General features: G+C 38.6%; 1 protein-coding gene across 1 annotated transcript in view; it reads left to right on the top strand.

Moving 5' to 3' along the window:
- Window positions 1-1,844: 1,844 nt before the first annotated feature.
- The window catches only part of LOC137659323 (coronin-2B-like), a 95,136-nt gene continuing 74,133 nt past the window's right edge, over window positions 1,845-22,847 (top strand). Inside the window, exon 1 of the mRNA XM_068394343.1 lies at window positions 1,845-1,929. Coding sequence (XP_068250444.1) covers window positions 1,891-1,929 — 39 coding nt within the window. The 5' untranslated portion in view covers window positions 1,845-1,890. The remainder of the gene's footprint in view (window positions 1,930-22,847) is intronic.

Genomic DNA, 22,847 nt, shown 5'->3' with positions numbered 1-22,847 from the left:
AATGATTTTATAACTATGTTTTGTTTAGGACTTATTATTCTTGCAAGAGATTGTCCACAAGCAATGATTATTGTCATATTTACTTCTCTCGTTATATCTACCATATAGGCCTACTCTTTCTTTTGAAAACTATAATGTATACCTTCAAAGATAGCGCTTTGAAATGTGTATTTTTAACACTTGATAAACGGCTAATCATTACAAACCATGAAATTTATAACTTAATATAGAATGTAAAAAAAAAAAATCTTCAAAGAGGATGCTATATAATCTAGTTATAAATGAAAGGAAATGAATAATTATACACAATTCCATCTCCGTAAAGAATGTACGTCATTATTGCCATTAAGATGTTTGTTTCCATGTAAGTACGGCATGACAGAAATTAGCATTTTTGTGAAACTGTAAATAATAAATAGAGACTGATGTAGCCTCTAGCGGGACTTTCTCCTGTGGAGAGAAACTCCTTGTGCTATTGTGTACTGAAATTGAGCCAATTTACACTTCCTGGCTCATCTTCGTCACGCTGGTAAAGTGTGTAAGTTAAAGCTTATTCGTTTGATTGCAAAATTATTACTGATGGCAGGTTGTAAATGAAATTTGAAAGTAATTTGAAAATAAAAACATCTCATATTTTATAAAATTATTTTTTTTATTTGAAGTCTACATCATATTCTAAGGAACATCAACAACCATGGTTGTAGTATTCATTTAGACATATACACAGGCACAAGCACATACATACATAAACAAGAAGCCGTATTAATATAAATAAAACCAACAATAAACATAGAACAAGGAGCTACTCCAAATTATATTAATCTAAAGTTGCGTGATAGGCCCCTCCCTAAACATGCCGGGCGTCGGTGGATTTTTTTTTTTATAGATTATCTAAATCTTCATCCTTTTGTGTGCCGTCAATCTCGCCAGGTCAACTTTAATATACACATTGTGCTTGCCTGGGATTTATATTTCAAATGCCGGATATGCAGGCATGATGTAATGCTTTAAAGCAGATCTCTGTGACAAACATCTTGGGAAAAAAACTGTCAAACAGTATTTCACTGTCAAATGTATTCGTACCATAGCGGTCAATGAACTTATTGCATGACAATGTTGCATTTCCACCGGCATTTTTCAATAAATCCATACGTGCCAGACGAAAGCATTCCTCGTCTAACTTGCTTTGAAAGAGATCACGATTCTGCATTTCCAGCTTGCAAGCGTCTATGCATACTTTCTGTCCCAGATAATCTCTTAGATTTATTTATATTGATCTAAGTGCCGACAATTAAGTAGTTAATGACGGTTTCTCATGCAGCCAATCTCCAGCAGCGGTAAAACTACTGTCATTATTATGGTTTATGGTATACGCCCTTTCATCGATTCCCCCATAGAAAACGACGCCTTTTTCTTACACCCATTTCTGCATAAAATAATTATACTCTTATTTCTCCGATCAAATATCAGACCAGCCCCCTCTATCGCCAATCGACACAGTGAAAGCTCAATTCCAAACCCCAAAATGCTCTTATATTAACTTTCCAATTGAAAGTATGCTTTGTAATGTAGCCGAAAATATTTATATAAGAATATATATATATTCTTCGTCCTCTAAGTGACGCCACAGATAAAAGGATGCAAATAAACGAATTCCGTAGCTGGTATAGTCATCTGATTGCTTATCTAATCTACAATAAGAACCCAGATATCTTTAAATGTGACCTTTTACCTCTTGTTATCTTGAAATTTAAGATAGTCTGCCCTGAAATGCAAGCAATAGGGGAGGAGTCACTAGTGGGATGCGGGGGGGGGGGGGGGGGGGGGGGGGTTTGGAGGGGGGGAAGAAGAAGAGTCACTTCTCGAGTGTCGGTCCAGAAGGTAAACAAGATGGTGGATACAAGAGCCTGTCAAAAGCCTTCCATGCGGGTTCGTGCCTTATTATACGTGCTAATATATTTGATACGAAAGAAAAATACGTGCATTGTGTTTGTGAATGATCAGTGGTACGGAAGATGAACGTGCGCAGTCGAAAACCTAATCTTTTAAGGTTCTAGAGAGTCATTTTAACAGGGGTGGGAGCATTTTGTCTGTGAGGAAAGCCAGAAGGTGAAACCTTTAAATTTTTAATATTTTCTTCCATTTGATATTGGCGAAGACATTTTCTTCACGTCGGCACGAGAGCCTTTGTATGGTCTGTTAGGCCTATCTGCATTTCATAGGATAAATAGTTTGTTTGGAATTAATTTTTATATGAAACATATAACTGGTGGCCAACCAGACATAGGTTAATATATAAGTAATTTTCTCTCTCTCTCTCTCTCTCTCTCTCTCTCTCTCTCTCTCTCTCTCTCTCTCTCTCTCTCTCTCTCTCTCTCTATATATATATATTATATATTTATACACATTTATACACTATATATATATATATATATATATATATATATATATATATATATTTGCATGCATATATATACATATGCATATGCACATGTATATATATATATATATATATATATATATATATATATATATATATATATATATATATATATATATTTATATATATACACATGCATATTTATAATAAGTATACATTATTTAAATGAAAATCTTAACCTGTGCACCAGCACCAATAAATATCAAAACCTTATGATCCATGCAAACTTGACCCATGGTGCTGCCTCCTTACTCCTTAAAGCATTGCCCCAACACATTCGCTTATTCAAACTGATGATATGTTGCGATCTTACAAATCAAACGTCATTTTATCCCTGAACAACCCATAGATAAAGTGTTATTCTTTTACCTTTGTGCCAATCATAGATTCTTCATGCAGTTTAGTTAAAATAGGTTGTTGGGTGGCCTAACCACAGATATGTCCGATGTTAGCTATAGCCAGTACAGGGTTTAAGATTTACCGAACTGCTAGGCGTACTCATGAAATTTCTCAACAGTGGGGTAGGCTCAGTTTATGTGTATGTTTTCAGGTATTTCCATGAAATACAGGGTGGGGAGAGTATGTATGATGACGGCCATGTTTCATAACTCCCATATTTTTAATCTGATTGCTAAGAATACGGCAGTCTATGGTGAGTCGTGGGGTCCGTCAACGCCCCTGTTACTTAAGTACGTGAGGACCCGGGTTGTAGTTTAGGTTAGTTGGGGAATTTTAGGTTAGATGATTTTCTATTCATGTGTTCCTGTCCATTGTTACTCAAAGGCTCCAAATGGGAAAGCTTAAGTCAAGATGCTTGGTTATATGTTAGGATACAGTTCCGGTTTCATTATAGAAGAGTACAATATTAGTTAGGACATTGGAACTTGCATAATTAAATGAATCTTTTCAAAATAACACTTTTGAATCCCATATACTAATGGCGGAAACCTCTATTAATAAAATTACAGATTTTAATAAAAGATTCTTGTTTTCCTCCTTTTGTCATCTTGACAGGCCATAGGAGAGGTGGATGTGGTTGGTGCTAAGAGGACAAAAGGAGCAACATGAGAAAAAACTGATAGGTAGTGCTTATGTAGTAAGTTTCTTGTTCGAACAGTTTAAAGGGTCCAACAATTTATATTTTAAACTTCTTGGTTGTTTGTTTTCAATATTGGAATATACAATTTAATTTGAGCTATTTTATTTATCATTAATAATGAAAGGTTATGATAGAAAGGTGTGTTTAATATATTTAGTCTGATAATGGGAAACGGAAGCCATGTCCATATTCAAACAGAGGCTGGAATGTGCAGCTAAATTGTCAAGTTTTTATAACGGAACTAAATTAGATAAATTTTATAATGCCAAAATAGAAACTCATGGGGCAAACACATGTAGCTAAGCATGTTCCTCCTCCCAGGACATAGGAGGAGTGAAGTAATATCTATCTGCAAGTGAAGTGAGCTACAGAAGAACTAAAACCAATAGATAATTAGTGTTAATTTGGCGTATAAAACATACAGGTAAATACGCACAAATTAGGTAATTGTAGCTCTATGAATGATTCCATAGAAATTGAATTGAAAAAATTCCTGTTTTTTATGCGTCCGGAAGTCTTGACAAACAAAAGCTCCACTGTTTTGATTGTGTTACGTTACTGTAACTGGGTTTTGGTTGTGGTAACTTATTTTTATTACAATGATTGGATTTTTTTATGATGATTGGCTGAAATAACAAAGTTTAAACCAGTTAGTTTAGATATCATAGTTAGACTGGTACATGGTATATTTTGAGGTTTTTCAAACGTAATTGTTGACGATACCTAGGGCAACCCTATAGCTTTTCAGTTGTTGTAGTTGACTCACATACTTAAAATCTATGGATATCCACCAGGAATCATTATAAAAAAAATGTCAAAATAGCAAATATACACTAAACAGTTTTTTCTACAAGCTGTTTATTGCACTATCCTATACAGTAATTTTATCATAGTTCCATGTAGAAGTGAGGATGGAAAGATACTCGATAAGACAACAAGATTCACATTGGCCCAGACTATAATGATGTGCGTAGGCTACCATCTAAAGTAATCCAATTATGTATCCTTATTTAAGGTTAGAATGGTATCAAGTTCTTGGCTACTAATGTTAGAGGCTAGGCTGTGTATCTTTTGCCTTTTGGATGTCTAGTAAATCCAGCTTTTTATAAATTTTGAAAGAAGTCCATAGTATACTAGCCTATCTTTCCTAACCTAACCCATATTATGGTGCCATGTTTTACCAATAAAAGTTTAAAGGCTGCTCATGAATGTCAGAGACAAAGGACAGTGACATTGCCCTATAAAGCTGGACAATGCCCTAGAGACTGATTAAATATATGCAAGATCAGTGCCCAAGCCCTCCCTCTCCACCCAAGCTAAGACCAAGGAGGGCCAGGTTATGGCTGCTGATGATTCAGCAGATAGACCCGTAGGGTCTCCCAAAACCCCCATCCTTAGCTCACAAGGATGGTGAGGTTGCAGCGACCTAAGGAAGTACAGTATCAAGTTTGAGCGGGACTCGAACCCCAGTCTGGCATTCACCAGTTGGGGACGTTACCGCATCGGCCACCACAACCCTAGATTATTGTAACTACCCTGTCAGAGGTCATGTTTTATCACTGCTCTTATATGAAAAAAAAAAAAAAAACCACTGGGAATTACATTCAAGTTAGGACTGATTTCGTTGTCGCGTGGTGTTTTGAATTAATGGCGTGGAGTACACTTGGCCGCTGAATTGCTTTAGATACCGCAATGCCTGGCCATTTAACCCAGATTCGTAAATCCAATCCAAAACTTTGGGCGATTGAAAAACAGAAACTTTTTCTTTTTGTAATTCCTTGTGTTGTAAATGATGATGAAATAAAAGAAATTCTGTTTAAGAGGATAAATATTAGAGATATAATTACCGGTACATTGCCATAAACAGTTGATCTTTAATGGCTTTAGTAAATTCCAGACTACAAAATAGAGAGCAATATATGAAGAATATATTTTATCACTAAATAAGTATAATTTGTAAAAAAAAAATGGTGCTGTTAATAGTACCAAATAGAATTGTATAATACAGCTACTTCAATAGGATTACAGTCCTATACAGAGGGAGTTACGTCCATTAATAAGACTTGCTCTGAATAGAGTAGGTATCACAGAATGTCACATCCATTGATGCAGAGATAATCCTGTGAAGTACATATTTCTATTCAGGCAGCAGTGGAGTTGGATGATGTAGCATTTTAGGGAGGACGACCTCTTTCGTGTTCATTGATGCTTTGAAGGGTGAAGTAGATTCGTGTCAGTATCGTGTTTTCAGAAGCAGTTAGAGATTCAACAATGGTCGTAGTTGTAAGTGTTGTTTTGGCATCTGTTTGGTTTGATTTTAGAGACAAGAAAAATTCAACGATTGGTTTTGATCTAAAATTGATTTCATATTTTACGAAATCTGGTCCAATAGATTTGAATCCCGTTTGCGTCAGTGTATGCGCCTCCTAATTGCAAATACTATACAGTATCTGTAACTGGAGTGTACAGTACTTATCATATATGTTGAAGTATTTAGGCTAATAATGAATACCGTATCAAGAAAAATTCTTATTGATATTTTTGGTATTGGTATAAAGAAATGTTTCATGTTGTATTCATTCAGTGCTGTTGTTTTTTTATTTATTGTATATACATTTACAATACATACAGTGATAAGATTTCATATACACTATATATATATATATATATATATATATATATATATATATATATATATATGTATATATATATATATATATTGTATATATATGTATGTATGTATGTAAATGTACATATAAAGTAATTGGAAAGCCTGTCTATAGAGAGATATTGAAAGCAAATCTCCAAATTGAAATTAAAAGAAGAAAAGTATTTCCATTAGGTGCTAAAATTTTGACATTGCTAATTAAAAGCCTACATTGATAAATTCAGTGCTTTAATGTTGTTCAAGGAATTCCTCACTTCTAGGATTTCCAAACAGTACTGTTCTGTGTAGTATTTGAAAATGGACTTAGGTTATAATAGCTGATTTAAACATAAATGATAGATAACACACTGATAAGATTCAATTGTGTTGCTGATAATGATTAGATAATATTGGAAGCTTGTCAATATAATCTTCTGACAATCTGATGACTCACTTTGGCATCATCTGTTCATGTAGCCTTGAGTTTAAAGGTTTAAAGACCAGAGGCGAACGACTGACATTGCCTTGTCAAGCAGAACAATGACCTAGAGACTGACCATATATATACATGATCAGTGCCCAAGGCCCTTCTCCACCAAGCTAGGACCAATAAGGGCCAGGCAATGGCTGCTGATGACTCAGCAGAAAGACTTATTTGCTCCCCCAAATCCCTCATCGTTAGCTCACAAGGATGGTGAGATTGCAGCGATCAAAGGGAACTAACGAGTTTCAGCGAGACTCGAACCCCCGTCTGGCGATCACCAATCTGGGACACAACCACATCGGCCACTATAACCTAATTGCTATATAGAAATCTTATTCCGTTTCTGTCTGCTTCTACTTCTTTGTTATTTGCGCTGCAAAACATCCAACATAAATTAGGTTGACGTGAGGTAATTTCTTTCTGGCCAAAAATCATGAGTTTGACAATGATTATGTCAAGGCTGGGATCCCTAAAGGGTTAATACAACATGCTGTTGTTGTTGTTAAGAAAGTATCTAAAAGAACAGTCGGTCGGTTACCTGATGCGCCCTCTTCAATGCCCCTTCTGTCAAAGCCAACCTCTTCTCTCCATATCATCCTTCACCTTATTTCACCATCTAATTCTGTGCCTCCCTCTTGATCTTCTCCCCCGATAGAGAGAGAGAGAGTTTGTGTTATTGATTGATTGATTGATTTTCCAGTTTCTATAATTCAGTGGTCATCTAGGTAAGGGTAATCGATGAGTTATGATTGTGCGTCCAGAACCAAATGGCTCTATGCTTTGCTTTGGGTATTATAGTTTTTTGCTCCAAATGAATGTAGGAAAAATCAGAAATATACATTAATGGGTTAGTTTGTGAGACAATAATTTTACATGAATTACAATTTTTGGTTTTCAGTTGCCCATTCTTTGTCCTTCCATTGCTATTGGTCGCTTATGTTTATAAGATTTAGGCCTGTATGTAGTGATTGTATTGGGGTTGATTTTGTGCAGTAGACAGAAGTATTCAGTATATGTATTTGTGTGCAGTATGTTCGTGTATGTTTCATCTGAATTCTTCTCTGTCACTTGTCTGAATACGTTTAGACATGTTTGCATGTGTGTATGTTACTCTACATTTCCTATCAGTAGTGTTGCGATTATAATACAGTACAGCTGTACAGTAATTGTATAAGTAGAAACTAATGATTATTCTGAAAGGAAGCATTTACAAAACCTCTTATACCTCTTATTAGTATTTCAGCTATTTCAGTATTGTCACACTATCTTTAATGATAATTATAATGACAGTACAGTATGTGAGGACTATGTTCACTAGACTATTCTGTTTGTGCATCACATTAGAGATATGATATAAGAGGATGGAACTTGACCTGGGTCAATGTATTCATAGAAAGACGAAAGTCCTTCGTAAGTGACTAGTAAGTTATCAGTTGGTGGTATTGAGATCAAAGAGAAGGTTCATGGGTTTAAAAATCAGTAACAAATTAAGTAATAGATATTTATCCTTGGACCATTTAGATTTAAAAACTGAATGGGGTTGTGTATTTGGATAAATTTTTAATTTGAAGGCTATGGAAATTGGAACACAAATAGTGAGCAATTGTATGGATGTTATGTACAGTAAATGTCAAGATGTTTATTTCATTCTTTGCAGTTTTAGATCAAGTTGTTCATGGAACATGAAGCCAGTAACATAGTTTTTCAAAAAAGTTCTGCAATAATTTAAGAGGGTAGCCCCTCAATCATGGAGTAATCCATGAGGTATTAGTAATCAGATAGGACAAAGGGGGGAACTGTTACACTGATTATCTTGAAATTTAAGCCTCGATTTGTATGAATCATACATACATCATTTTGAAAGTACTCAATGACATACGTCAAGTTACGTAATTCATCGTAATCTTGAAACACGAACAAAGCCAAAGATGGATTAGTGTACGGTCAGAGGCTTGCTTTTTTTCCTTTCGGCCTATGATAATAGGTTTAATTTTTGCATTTGTAAGGTTTCCTGAGCTTCTGGTAGACAGTAGCTAGGGAGTTTGTGTGTGTGTGTGTGTTTTCCCGAGTGCTGAATGGAGTTATAGTATAACTGGAGAAGTTAACGAGGTGTAAGGAGGCACTCTGTTGGGTCTCCACCAAACGACGTTGGATACATATTGTATTTGATACTTCATTTGTGTATGTATGTCGAGTTTAATTACTTCAGAGGTTTTGATAAGGTGTGAGTGAAGAATTTTATTTAATCTTCAAAGCAGTGAGGAAGTTTGTGTAAGATAGAGCAAGCAGGTGTATTTGGGGGAAAGCATATGCTGTAATCAATGTTATTTGGTATTGTTTTTTATTAGAGTAACCGAGGTGATCGGACCTAAACATTAACGTATTGCATTGGATGATAATAGATTCAAAATCTATATCACAGTTATTGTAATTTGTCAAGAGAAGTGTAACTAGACAATTTCTAGACTTCTTTAAGGTTGGCCCATATGAATTGATATGAAATAAGGAGTGAACCATTTGGGAAAAGTAGGAAATGCATTTAAGAAAAAAAATCTTATAGAGAACACATGGAAAGTGAAAGATATATCATCAATATGAATGTAATGTTACAAAGAACATGTACTATACTCTTTCTTTGCTGTTAAAAGGACAAGGAAGATGTCCCTTTGATATCTGTCTAACTAGTTGTCAAACTTCCTTAACTTGAAATTCTCCAAGTTTCATTTGGGTAATCTTTGTCTGTCCAAAAATGAGACCCACTCAATTGAAACATGTTGTATCAGTGTACTGTATAGATTTATCATTTATAAAAGTTGGACTACTGTATATCGTTCTTTTATATCTTGAGAAAATGAAAAGTAACTGTAATTAAGGGCAATCACCCAAGATTATTAGGTCAGTGATACAGAAGTATTGGGACAAGTCAAGGTATGAGGCATTTTTGAATCACATCAGTTCATCTCCAAAAGGTGAATCTTTACAAAAGTGTGTTAAAATGCAGAATAAAAAGCCACTGTATAAGTGTTGTTTTGAAAAAAAAAAAATGTATACTGTGTTACTGTATAGTATATGAATGCTTCAGGTTACTGCACTGTATTCTAAAAGGCTGCCAGTTAAATTGTATAATGGGGTCATTACTACAGTCATAATTCCTAATTTCCAAGTGGCAGTGTATAAAAGTATTAGGAGCAACCTGAAAAACTCATTATTGATTGTAATTTGTTATATGTTAGCATTCCAAATGAATTTAAAGTAGACTTCAGAAATTGAATAATGAAAGATTTGCTTGGTGGTTATATGTCATCCAATTTACTGCACCTTGGGCAGAGTATTCCTTCTCAAATATCTTTGGGTTGCACATTTCTAATTCTTCTCTCTTTTAGCTTTGGTAAACTGAATTGATATACTTTCCCTTTTAATTGGATAACTGTCAACACTTATAATGAGTGGTGTTTTGTGTTGCAATCACCTCTTGGCTTTCAGCAAATTACTAGGGAAGTTCAGTATCAGTCTCATGCATCTATATTGCAGTTTTCTATTTGTTCCGTAACCGAAATACCAACCAACGCTATTTATAGAGGTATACTTTCGGCAAAAGCTGAAAGGACAAGCCATTAAAATTTAGAGGGTTAACTACCCATCCCGCTAATTAGCGGGGGTAGGGAGGTAGCCTGCTACCCCTCCCACTCAAACACCTGTGATTCCACTCACTGTGCTTTTGGCTCGGATGGAGTGCTGTTGTCACCGACGTTCATGCTCTCCAATTTGTGGATTGCCATTAGTCTGTTTTTTAATTTTTCTTTCAGTGTATGTGTGTGTGCTGTGTTTCTCTACTGCTATGTAGACGTGTATGGGAACTGAAGGCTGTACCTGCGGGAAGTTCCTGTCTGCTGTGGAAACGGATCCCCCCAGTCTTTGCCCTGTCTGCAGAGGACAGCACTGTGATATTAATAAGTGTGTTGAGTGTCGAGAGTGGTCTTCCTCCCAGTGGGAAAGGTATGGGCTTAGACGGAAAAAGAAGTCTAAGCTGGATTCTTCCCCTTCAAACGGTTGGTTCAAAGCAGAAGAAACCCAAGGCTTCTTTCTCCTTCTCCCAACCTTCCTCCGAAGCTCCTACTCGGACAACTTCCTCCGGGGAGCCAACGAGTAGTAGTGTAAGCCAATTAACTCCCAGCCAACCTCAGTCCTCGAGAGATGGTGCAACCTCCCCTTGTGGGGTTGCCCCAGCTCTCCCCCCGAGTGAGGCTTTGTGTGTGTCTCCTTTTTTACAGCTGTGGCTATTGTTGGGTTTTCCGGTGATCCTTTTAAGGAGGCGTTGTTGCAGTTTTTGTACAGGGTTGCTGGCCTTCACCAAGTCTTATCTACGAACGTCGACCCTTTGTCTGTTGTTGTGCCGGAGAGCTTGTTGGCTGTCTCACCTGCTGCTCTTGCGGCTGTATCCGCTTCTCCATCTTCTGCCGCTGAGGTCTTCGCTCCTTCCCTTGATGAACATCCCTCGGGGAGAGCAAATTCTGAGGCATGTCTCTCCGACGAGTGTTTCCCTTTCTAGTAAAGGGTCTCACATAGAGACTCCTATTAGGAGGCCTGCTGTTGATCAGCCTTCTGATCCCACGCTCCTTCATCGTCGTGTTGGCGGTAGGCGACCTCGCCCTTTCCATTCTCCTCTTTGCCTTCAGGGTGATCCTGCTCCCTCGGCCAAGAGAAGTCTCTTCACCTCGACTCCTCAGTCTTCTTCTTCTTCGGAAGAGATTGTTATACCTTCGCCTCTGTCTCCGATCTCGTCTCGTCACTCTACTTCTCGCTAGGTTCTTGGCCAACGGTCTCCTGCTTGACAGTCTCCATCGTCCAGCAGAGTGTAAATCGCCTACGCATTCACCTTGGGGAATCGCTTGACCATTGTCATCATACTCTTGTTCCGTCTGACCATCATCAACGAGCGATTTCTCATGTACCACCTGTACAGTCAGTTACTTGTGAATCGTCTTCTTTGTCGCTTGCAGCTCGTGATTCACCTGACCATTGCATCGAGCTACCGCTACACCAATGCGTCTGGCTCGTGAATCGCCTGATCGTCATCAAGGAGCGACTTCTCGTGCCCCATCGAAGCGGATGGTTATTTGTGAATTGTCATCGCCATCGCTTTCATCTCGTGAATTGCCCGACCATCGTCATGGAGCTACTTTTACACCAACGCGTCTAGCTTGTGAGTCGCCTGACCAACGTCAACGAGCGACTTCTCGTGCACCACCTAATGTGTGGTTACACGAGAGTCACCTCTTCCAACGCGTAAATCATCTGACCATTCACATCGAATGTCTCGTACTCCTCCTAAGCGTTCGTTCGCTCGTGAATCGTTCACTGCACGAGAATCACCGTCAACGTGGGAATCGCTTCCTTATTGGAAATTGCTGGACCGTCAACAGTCGCCTGCTCGGCCGTGTATACCGGCCCATCACCGTTCCGCTGCTCCTCAGCGTTCACCTACTCGGCAGTATTCTGCTCGACAGCGTTCATCTGCTCGTCAGCGATCGCCTGCTCGACAACGTTCACCTGCTCGTCAGAGATCGCCTATTCGCCGGCGTTCACCTAAATGTTTTCACGAGTCACGTAGACCTTCTCCGTCTCGAGAAACGCTCGATCATCCAACGAACCAGCCCTTGATTAAAGTCTGGAAAATACCTTCATATAAATCTCTTAGAGAAGAAGGCTGTCTTTCTGGCTAATCAAGAGTTCCACCAGTTCCTGGCGGGTCATTCAGGGGTGGTGATGAGCGACCCACACCATGGTAGTGGCTTACATCAAGAAGCAAGGAGGTACTTTTTCGCAGCCCCTATCCCATCTAGCAGTAGAGAAACTAAGATGGGCGGAAGTCCATTCGGTCTCACTGTCAGCCCGCTTCATTCCAGGCAAGAGGAATGTGCTCGCCGACAATCTGAGCAGAGCATCATAGGTAATGGGTTCCGAATGGACTTTGGATCTTCCAGTAACCAACAAAGTCCTCACTTTGTGGGGTTCTCTGACTGTGGCTCTGTTCGCAACAGCCCTGAATTTCAGGCTCCCGCTGTACTGCTCCCCATTCCCAGATCCCAAGGCTGCCTGGCAAGATGCATTTCAACAACGGTTGGTTACCATCGACGTATGCACATTCCCACCGTTCTCTCTGATGAGAAGAGTACAATAACCCTCAGCTCCGCTATGGCATCATGTGGAATGGTTCCTGGACCTTCTGGTGCTCCTGACGGAGCTCTCAAGAAAACTTCGTCTGCAACACAATCTACTCAGATAACCACATGTAAACATCTACCACAAGGCAGTAGCTTCGCTATGTCTTCACACCTGGAGACTGTCCAGCATTTCACACTGAGAGGATTTTTGCAACAGGTTGCAAAAAGGATGTCTAGATATCTGCGAAGATTTCAGCTTCAGGCTACCAGGCGAAGCGGAATGTCTTCTGTGGTTGGTGTCGTGGAGGGGGTTTCAATCCACTTGATGCCACTATTCCATCAATAGCGGAGTTTCTCGTGTATTTGTGGGAAAAAAATTAGTATTTCAGTTTCAGCGGTTAAAGGCTATCGCTCAGCCTTGAGTCTTGCCTTTAAAGTGAAAGGAATGGACATTTCCTCATCGCTGGAACTTTCCCTTCTCATACAAAGTTATGAACTTGCTTGTCTTCAGTCTGAAGTGTGACCTCCCCCTTGGAACATGGTTTGCGTTTTTCTTCATATCAGGCAACAGATCGCCACCTGACTTGGAAGACGGTGTTCCTACTAGCCTTGGCATCAGCGCCAAACGAGTTAGTGAACTTCATGGTCTCTCTTATGACGTTGCCCATTCAAGCGGATGGCGAGGGGTAAGCTTCAGCTTCGTCCCTGAGTTAGTTGCAAAAACTCAGAACCGGAGGTTTCAGATCCTAGGTTTGAATCCTTCCGGATATCGAGTCTCCGCTTTGTAACTGACGACCCAGATCATCTGTTACTATGCCCAGTAAGGTGTTTGAGGCGCTACCTCAAGAGAACAGCAGCAGCTCGGCCAAGAGTGTCCTCACTTTTCGTAAGCATGGGCAGAACCAAGAGAAAGGTCATGAAGAACACAATCTCTACATGGATTTGCAGAGTCATTGACTTTGCCCTGTATCCAGACCCTCAGCCAACACATTGTGCCAGAGCTCATAATGTCAGGTGCATCGGTACGTCCCTGGCCTTCAAAAAATAACTACTCTGTGACGCAGGTATTGCAAGCGGGCATGTGGAAACGCCAAACGACGTTCACCGCCCACTACCTGCAAGACATTACCCACATGAACCTTGATACGTTTTCTATTGGTCCTGTGGTGGCTGCACAACAGCTGGTTTAGTACCTCAAGCTCCTTATTGGACAAGAAGCAGAAGGTTGAGGGTATTAGTTACCCGGGTTTTAGACTGAGTGAATAAAAAGGAATGTCTGGCTCTTTTCCTTTCTTCATCCTCCCCGCTCTTGGGGACATCAGCATCCTGGAACCTCTGCACAAGCTGGCCTCAAACCGCTGCGGGTAAACCATCGCTCCCTTGTGTAACCTAGTATTGTTCCAATACTGTTGCGTCCCCATACCCTGGCGAAGTGGTATTGGGAATATCTCGGTATCTTCAGTTATGTCTTGCAAGACTTGGAATAACGTTGACCTGGACAGTCACCACACACAACTTGGGTAGGCCATTGACCGTGTTTAGCAGGTTTAGTAAGGTATTAGGGTCTCCATATTGTTGCACAAAACTTTGCACAATAGGGAGTACCCTGGGTAAGGCCAAAATGCCAAATTGGCAGGGACGTCTACCCTCCTAATGGGTGAGTAACCCCTAAAATAGCTTTGGTTGTATATCAGTTACGGAACAAATGACAAATTTGGATGTAATTTGTATTTTTCCTAACTATACAAACATTAGCTATTTACACATACTTGCCTTTGAAGTCCTAAAGTAAGTGCAATCACAGGTGAGTGAGTGGGAGGGGTAGTAGGCTACCTCCCACTAACGAGCCTGTTGGGTAGTTAACCCTCGCTAAATTTTAATGGCTCGTCCTTTCAGCTTTCACCAAAAGTATACCCCTATAATTAGCTAAGGCTTGTTTCATTAGGAAAAATACAAAATACCTTCTAATTTGCCATTTCAAATTAGATAGATGTATTAATATAAAAAAAGGTGATGCCTCTAGCTGTGTAGCTTAACTAGGCTTCTTTGAGGTCTCAAATACGACCATTAAAGACCTGTGTGCTAATAAATCTCCTTTAGATGAAGTTGATGTATGAAATATGCCAAATGTATGCTGTCCTCTTGCTTCGGATGCCTTGTTTTCTTGCCAATGAAATTCAATCGGATGTTACTATAGTGTAATGATAATCTTATCTCTTTGCTTTATTCAAACATTCACTGCTTTTTTATCACTAGCCTCCGTTCATCGTACATAAAGTACTGGTTTAGCTAGCTTTGTAAGATTCGAGCTTGACACACAGGGGTGGGTAATATCCCCCTTTTCATGATGATGACTTCAGTATTGGAATTTAAATAATCAGCAAAATTGTAATTTACACTGAAGGAAATATTTTACATGTTTGCTATACAGATGTATGCAAAATGTGTGTTGTATTTCAAGTCAAAGACAGTTGATAATTGTATTTGTATGCATCGTGAGAAGCAAGTATGTTGATGCAGTTCTGCATGACTGACGTGCAAATTCTAGTTCAGAATTAGTTGAATTTCACCATGTAAAGCCAGGGCTTTTTATCTTTATTCGACTTGTGGTATTCTTTTTATTTTAAAGTTTGAGGAACATTATGTAGCATATCAAAAGTCACTCTTTTAGAGAGATTTGCATTTCTTAATACAGTAGTTACTAAACAAGCGTAGATAATGAATATGACTTGTGTCATAGCATGTAATAAACAGGTAGAAAAACAATCAAAATTCCTAGACTGTCACTGCCATTATTCATGCAGAACATATCTTTTAGAGTTTAGATGCTGTCACTGTGTTCGTAAATTGAGCGAACAAAGTACGAAGCTTTGCATTTCAGTTGCACCTGCAGCTTTTCGCTTAAACATTATAAGAGTTTTGGAAATGAGCTTTATTATAGTGCTTTTTGTGATTGTTTTAACAGGTAAATGAACACATTAAATTCTTTTGGATGTGCATTTGATGCCTGGCATGTTCTGAATATAAATGTCAGCTGCAGGTACCCTGATCAGTATGCGTAAAGTTAAACTTCTGTCCCTCCCAGATTTTTATGTCGTTAGCCTCCTATCGCGAGGACGTTTTGTTAAATAGTATGTGCTTTCATTGACTCATTTAGATATTATAAGAATTTTTCTGTGTTTAAGTTATTGATGGAGTTTTGAGAAGTTTCCAATTTTTAACTTTTGTAGAGTTAAGCTTATGTGGGTTTCCCAATTGACGGGAAGCGATTCTGTTGTGTCACGATTTACTTACTCTCTGTTGTAATGAGTGCATGTAATGTTTTGATTGATTTTTTTCCTCATTTTGATTCTTTTTTACAGTTCTGAGTGGTCCAAATTTGAAATACAGGTTCAATGCATATCCCAAAAATGCCAGCACAGGCGGTATGTTGAATGGCTATGCAGGTTTATTAGTTTAGTGGGAAAGGACAAATAAATATAGCCCTTTGTTGTTCTCTTTTGCTGTTAACGAGATGATTAGCTGAACTGAAAATCTTGCAAGGAGAGAACACGCTTAGATCACGTACACGTACTCTTGTCAAGAAGTCACGAATATTTGATAGCCGGCACAGTTGTTAAATTTCACTCTTTCCTTTTCATATATTTCTTTGGCACTGTAGATTTTGTTTGTCAATTTTATGTATATCTAGATTAAATTTTTTTTTTTTTTGTACTGTAATATCTGCTTATGATCCCATTTGACTTAGAATTTTTTGTTTGTAATATCTGATTATGTTCTCATTTGATTTACATTTTTGCATGTCTTTGTTGTTTATTTTTCCTTTCCCTGGTATTATTATTTTGCCTTAACTACTTTTTTATATGTATTAGTTTAGAGTACTACAGTAGTCGATTTTGCCTTAACTAGATTTAATAACTGAATTGCTATAAACGAGTCATTAGTTTGTATAGACAGTGGAAAAGTATATAGATTGCTTTTACAGTTTTCAAGATGTTCTAGTCACTGCTGCAGTATAGGAGAATGTTAGTTTTTAGGAACTTACTTTTTTTTTTTATTTTTTTAAATTACAATAGAAAGTCCTCAACTTACTAACATGCGGAGATACAAACACAAATCCAACTGAAAATAACAAAGATAAGATAAAGAAATACTGTAATAAAATAATATATCATTTAACCCTTTTACCCCCAAAGGACGTACTGATACGTTTCACAAAAGCCATCTCTTTACCCCCATGGACGTACCGGTACGTCTTTGCAAAAAAATGCTATAAAATTTTTTTTTTTCATATTTTTGATAATTTTTTGAGAAAATTCAGGCATTTTCCAAGAGAATGAGACCAACCTGACCTGTCTATGACAAAAATTAAGGCTGTTAGAGCAATTTAAAAAAAATATACTGCAAAATGTGCTGGGAAAAAGATAACCCCCTGGGGGTTAAGGGTTGGAAATTTCCAAATAGCCTGGGGGTAAAAGGGTTAACACAATAAAGAAAATGACATATGCAATAACCTGTTATTTATTTCATATGAAACCGGACTATTTGCTGACTTTTGTAGCCAGAAATCGTAGGCATTGGAATCAGGTTAGGCCTAACCTAAGCCAAAATTTAACAAAGTTCGACCCACAAACAGCATTTTGGAACCAATTAAGTTTGTAAGTTGAGGACTTTTATTAATATCTTGTACTGTGTTTAGACTTATCAATAACAGTAGTCGAGTATTGCATTACTGTATTTATGTTGCAACGAATTTAACTTCTTAACATTTTCCCAAGTTAATTTAGTTGATGTTCAAGATAATTTAGTCTTATTTAATAAGTTTAATAAGTATCAGCTTACTCAGTATATAAGATTACTCTGTTAAATCATGAAAACTTTATATATTAGTTATGATAGGACTTGGATTTTTTTAGACTTTTGTTGGTGTTATTCTAGATTATATATATATATATATATATATATATATATATATATATATATATATATATATATATATATATATATTTATATATACACACTATATTTTTTTACAATAGGCAAAAGTTCATAATTACATTTGTTTTCCATTTTATATATATACAATAGTTCCTTAAACCACTGCTATATTTTTTTCTAAATATCTACTTCAACTTTCTTCAGTTTCACATACTTCGAATTCTTTTCATTTTAGTTTAGTTGTATGAACAATGCACTGATATTTGGTCTTCCTTTCAATGCTATGTCTTATATAATGATATCATTATTTACTGCTTTTTTTTTTTATTTCTTTTCCTTTATTCTGCCAGGCAAATCAGTTGTTCATTTCTGCTTTCCTAATTCTGTAAAAATAAGTTTACATTCTTTCCTTATTAAATTTTGACGGCAGCAAAAACTTTATTCCTTTTCAGTGGAAATTTTTGAGATATATCGATCTGATTGCTTTGTCAGATAAATAGATATTTCACTAGACGGACAATGCTTGAATTTTGTAGGTGATGGGTAATGTAACATTATACAGTATCTGACTTAGATAAATCAGCATTATATAAACTTTAATAATTAACCTTATATAAACATATAATCTAAGAAACCCATTTGAGCACTAACTGTTAAAAACGGACAAATATTAACCTCATACCTACACAATTGTGACGTTTACTCGTTTGGACGGCTGTGACTTTCTGGCATTCGACGTTCATAGACTGAGTCGGTGCTTTGTCTGTCATCTATTGTATGTTGCTTAGTGGGAACATCCGTGAAGGGAAATAATCTGGTAGTGGAGAATGCCTGTGAATATATACTCTAATGTGGTACTGGAATATCCATAGATGAAAATACTGTTCTGTAATTTTGTTAGTTTGACTTGTGTAAGACAAACAAGTTTGGTTTTCTCTTTCGATATAGTATTTTTCCTTTTAGATTATAATTCCCTTGTGGTCGTGAAGATGCAGAATATGCATTGCTGTGCATTCATATGAACATTGTTTATGAGTTTTCAAACGTGGAACTTAGGTCTAATTTACTCCAATGAAAGATAGATCACCAGAAACTTTATTTGTATGATTGCTCACCATTCATTTGGCCTGTTTCTTCTGTTCTAGCAAGTGAGAAAAATACTAATTATAATGGAATAATGTGAATTCTATTAGATTAAAATACGTTTTAGATGAATGAAATGTGTACTTTCTACTGCATTGTTTTGTAGAATAAAACTTCGAAAAGACGTTCTATTTTTAGGCTATTAAAGTACTTTATTGTATACATGAAAAGTGGATTGATCCTGACTAAATATGATCTATTTAGTGTACAGTACGGTACATTAAAGCTTCTTAACTCTTTTACCCCAAATGTACGTACTGGTACGTTTCACAAAACTCATCCCTTTACTCCCATGGACGTACTGGTACGTCCTTGCAAAAACTGCTATTTACATTTTTTTTTTTTTTGCATAATTTTGATAACTTTATGAGGAACTTCAGGCTTTTTACAAAAGAATGAGACCAACCTGACCTCTCTATGACGAAAATTAAGGCTGTTAGAGCAATTTAAATAACATATATTGCAAAATGTGCTTGAAAAAAAAAAAAAACGCGTGCGGGTTAAGGGTTGGAAAGTTCCAAGTAGCCTGGGGGTAAAAAGGTTAATAAACATTTGATTTGAATTTTTCCTCTTTACATCCAAAACAGTCCTTTCGCCTGTCTTATACCCCCAGAGAACTACACATTTTTTGGAAAATTATATTCTAAATTAAATCTTGACAGGTCTTTAAAATGTATGCTGTGTGTGTTGATAACATATCCAATGTTCAATGTTGTTTATTTTTTTTTTTTTTGTACTGGGATATATTACATTTTCAATATTAAACTTACCCGATAATCATGTAGCTGTCAACTCCGTTGCCCGACAGAATTCTATGGAGGGATACGCCAGCTATCACAATACTAGAAGGGGGTGTATTTACCAGCGCCACCTGTGGCCAGGTACTCAAGTACTTCTTGTTGACACCTCCTCAATTATTCCTCTGTCGTGCTTCCGGCAAGACGTTCTGGGATACGCTTATGTTCTTGGAGTATTTTCACGACTTTGGTGAAGTATTTCTCTTTGATTTCGGCTGTCGCTTTACTGGAAACTTCTATATTAGCTTAGTTAGCTTTTGGAATTAATTTGATTAATTATGGTGACGAAGAGAGTATGAACTCTCGTTCACCTTTCAATGGCCGACCCTTCCCTTAGACGGAAGTGTTGGTGTCTAAGAGAGTATAGACTCTCTTTCTTAATTTTGCTTAACAAAAGTTATAGATTTATTTTATATCTCTCCGCCTCTTATAGGCCTCTTCGTTTAACTTCCTTTTATTATAAACTTATTAAAATCAATTATGAGCCCGTCATTTCGGTTTTACCTGTTAACATATTATGCTATTTCCGCCACAGAGTTTGAAAGAATTTCTTTGATAGTCTCGTACTGTTTTCAAAGTTGAACTAACGTTTTGTTTTGTCTCTGCAGTTGTTGACGTTCAGAACGTTCAACTTGCACTCTATCGTTACGATAGAGAAAGAATGTTCACGGTTTCACGTTGCAGTAAGAGTAACCGTGTCTAGCGTTTTGTTCATTCTTTCTTAACTTAATGGTTTTGATCCTAATAAAGGAACTTTTCAGTTTTTTCCTTTAACAATAATATGTTTTAACGATATATATGATTGGGCTCTTCTCTCAGGTTCTAAGTCAAGAGAGAGAGAGAGAGAGAGAGAGATAGAGACGGAGGGAGAAAGAGGATAAACGTTTCATTCAAGCCTGCCAGGCGTACGAGTAACGTCGTTATCGTTTTTGCTCTTCTCCCTAGTCTCTTTAGGGGAAGAAACTAAACGTTTCTAGAGTGATCTAGTGTTTAGTCTCTTTCCAGCCACTGAATTATCTTTCATTAGATTTTTCTGTTACATTGTAATTCTGTTTTTGCAATTACTAACTTTTGAGAAAGGATAGAATTGCGTGTTTCAGGTACAAACCACTTAAAGTTTCGAGTTCAGTGAAATAAGTGCAAACAGAAATCAAAGTGATAAGTGATTAGCGCAAAGTATGTCAGTGTTGTGCGTGAGGGTACTTTTGTGCGCGCCAGTCGTCCTCCCAGTCCGGGACCTCTTGCAAGCTCCCAAGCCCAGGGGAGAAGCAATGTCGAAGGGCATAAGGGTTCAGCAGGCCTTGATCGGCGCACAGAAGTATCCTTGGTGGTTGTGGGCGTGTCTTACCGAGACCGTCACTCCCACCCGCAGACGATTGAGCCCTTATTTTGCTCGTCTGCAGAAGAGATTTAGGGGAGAAAATAAAGGCAGAGTAACGCTGGTCTCAGGTCTCAAGACCTCTTAAACGTAAAGTCCAGACCTATGCCAGACGTACGAAGTTAAAGTTCAACAACCCGGATGCAGTCATTGGGTTAGCTCTGACTCTCCTCAGTCATCAGTTGAATACACTCCGCCTAAGAGGAGTAAGGTTCTGCCGCAACAGATCTCTGCTGTTAAGGCTTTACCTCAGCAGACCTTAGTGTCTGCCGACCCCAAGTTGACTCTACTGCAGTCCATGCAGTCACAACTTTCGGTCTTGATGCGTGAGTGTCGGGCTGAGAGTGTTGCGCCTCCGCCTCCGCCTACACTCCCTCCGCCTACGCTCGCTCCGCCTGATCGCAGTACCACCTGCCAGGCGTACGATGTTGTGGACTCTACTACAGTCCATGCAAGCACAGCTTTCGGACTTGATGCGTGAGTGTCGGGCTGAGAGTGTTGCTCCTCCGCCTCCGCCTACACTCCCTCCGCCTACACTCGCTCCGCCTGATCGCAGTACCACCTGCCAGGCGTACGATGTTGTGGACTCTACTACAGTCCATGCAAGCACAGCTTTCGGACTTGATGCATGAGTGTCGGGCTGAGAGTGTTGCTCCTCCGCCTCCGCCTACACTCCCTCCGCCTACGCTCGCTCCGCCTGATCGCAGTACCACCTGCCAGGCGTACGATGTTGAGCCACGTGCTGAGTTTGCTGTTCCCAGTGGTGTTCAGCCTCCGCCTTCCTTAAGGCAACCTTTACAATGGGATCAGGAGGATTATACCTCTCTTCCTCCGCCTCCACTTGCTGCTCCACCAGTGATGCAACACTCGGTTGAGGTACAACAACCTCTCCCGTCCATGAGTCAGTCTCCTCAGCTCTCGCTGCAGCGAGCTCAACCCTCCACAAGGCAAGCACCACAACACCTTAGCCTTGCGCCTCAGGAGCCTCAGCTTGCGAGACATTTACCTTGTTCTGCGCAGCCTCTTCCTCATCGCGCTCCGCTCACACCACAGGAACTGGAACTTGCTACTCCGCTTCCGCCAACCGCTCAGCAAGCGCAACCCTTGGGTTCAACCACTCATGCTAGGAGTCAGCCTCCTCCACCCATGCGCCTTCCTTCTGCTTGTCTTTTATTCAGCCTTTGCAGACTGAGCCTCAGGTGTTCCCTCAACAGAGTCTTGAAGAGGAAACCACAACTATTGTTGTTCCAGCTCGTTCTGACTCTGCTGTTCAGCATACCTTACCTCCATTTTCAAACCATGGCAAAAATATGAATCATGAGTTATGAATGTAAGGTAAATATTATGTTGATTTTAAAACCCCATGCAAGCATGCATAAAGCACTCTAGCACTGGTCATGGAATTTCTGAGAAATGTTAAACGCCATGCACACGCTCTGCTTTCCTTACAGCAGGCTCTGCTTACTACATGCTCTGCATACAGCATGCTCTGCATACAGCATGCTCTGCATACAACATGCTCTGCATACAGCATGCTCTGCATTCAGCATGCTCTGCATACAACATGCTCTGCATACAGCATGCTCTGCATTCAGCATGCTCTGCATACAACATGCTCTACATACAGCATGCTCTGCATACAGCATACTCTGCATACATCATGCTCTGCATACCTTACCGCATGCTTCTCAGTCACACATCTTGGGTTGTTGCCAACTCACTAGACTGTCAAGCAGTTTCATAACGTTGCCTTTTAG

This window comes from Palaemon carinicauda, chromosome 19 (genome assembly GCF_036898095.1).
Source record: "Palaemon carinicauda isolate YSFRI2023 chromosome 19, ASM3689809v2, whole genome shotgun sequence".
In the NCBI taxonomy this organism is placed as follows: domain Eukaryota; kingdom Metazoa; phylum Arthropoda; class Malacostraca; order Decapoda; family Palaemonidae; genus Palaemon; species Palaemon carinicauda.
This window is presented reverse-complemented; position numbering and strand designations above follow the sequence as displayed.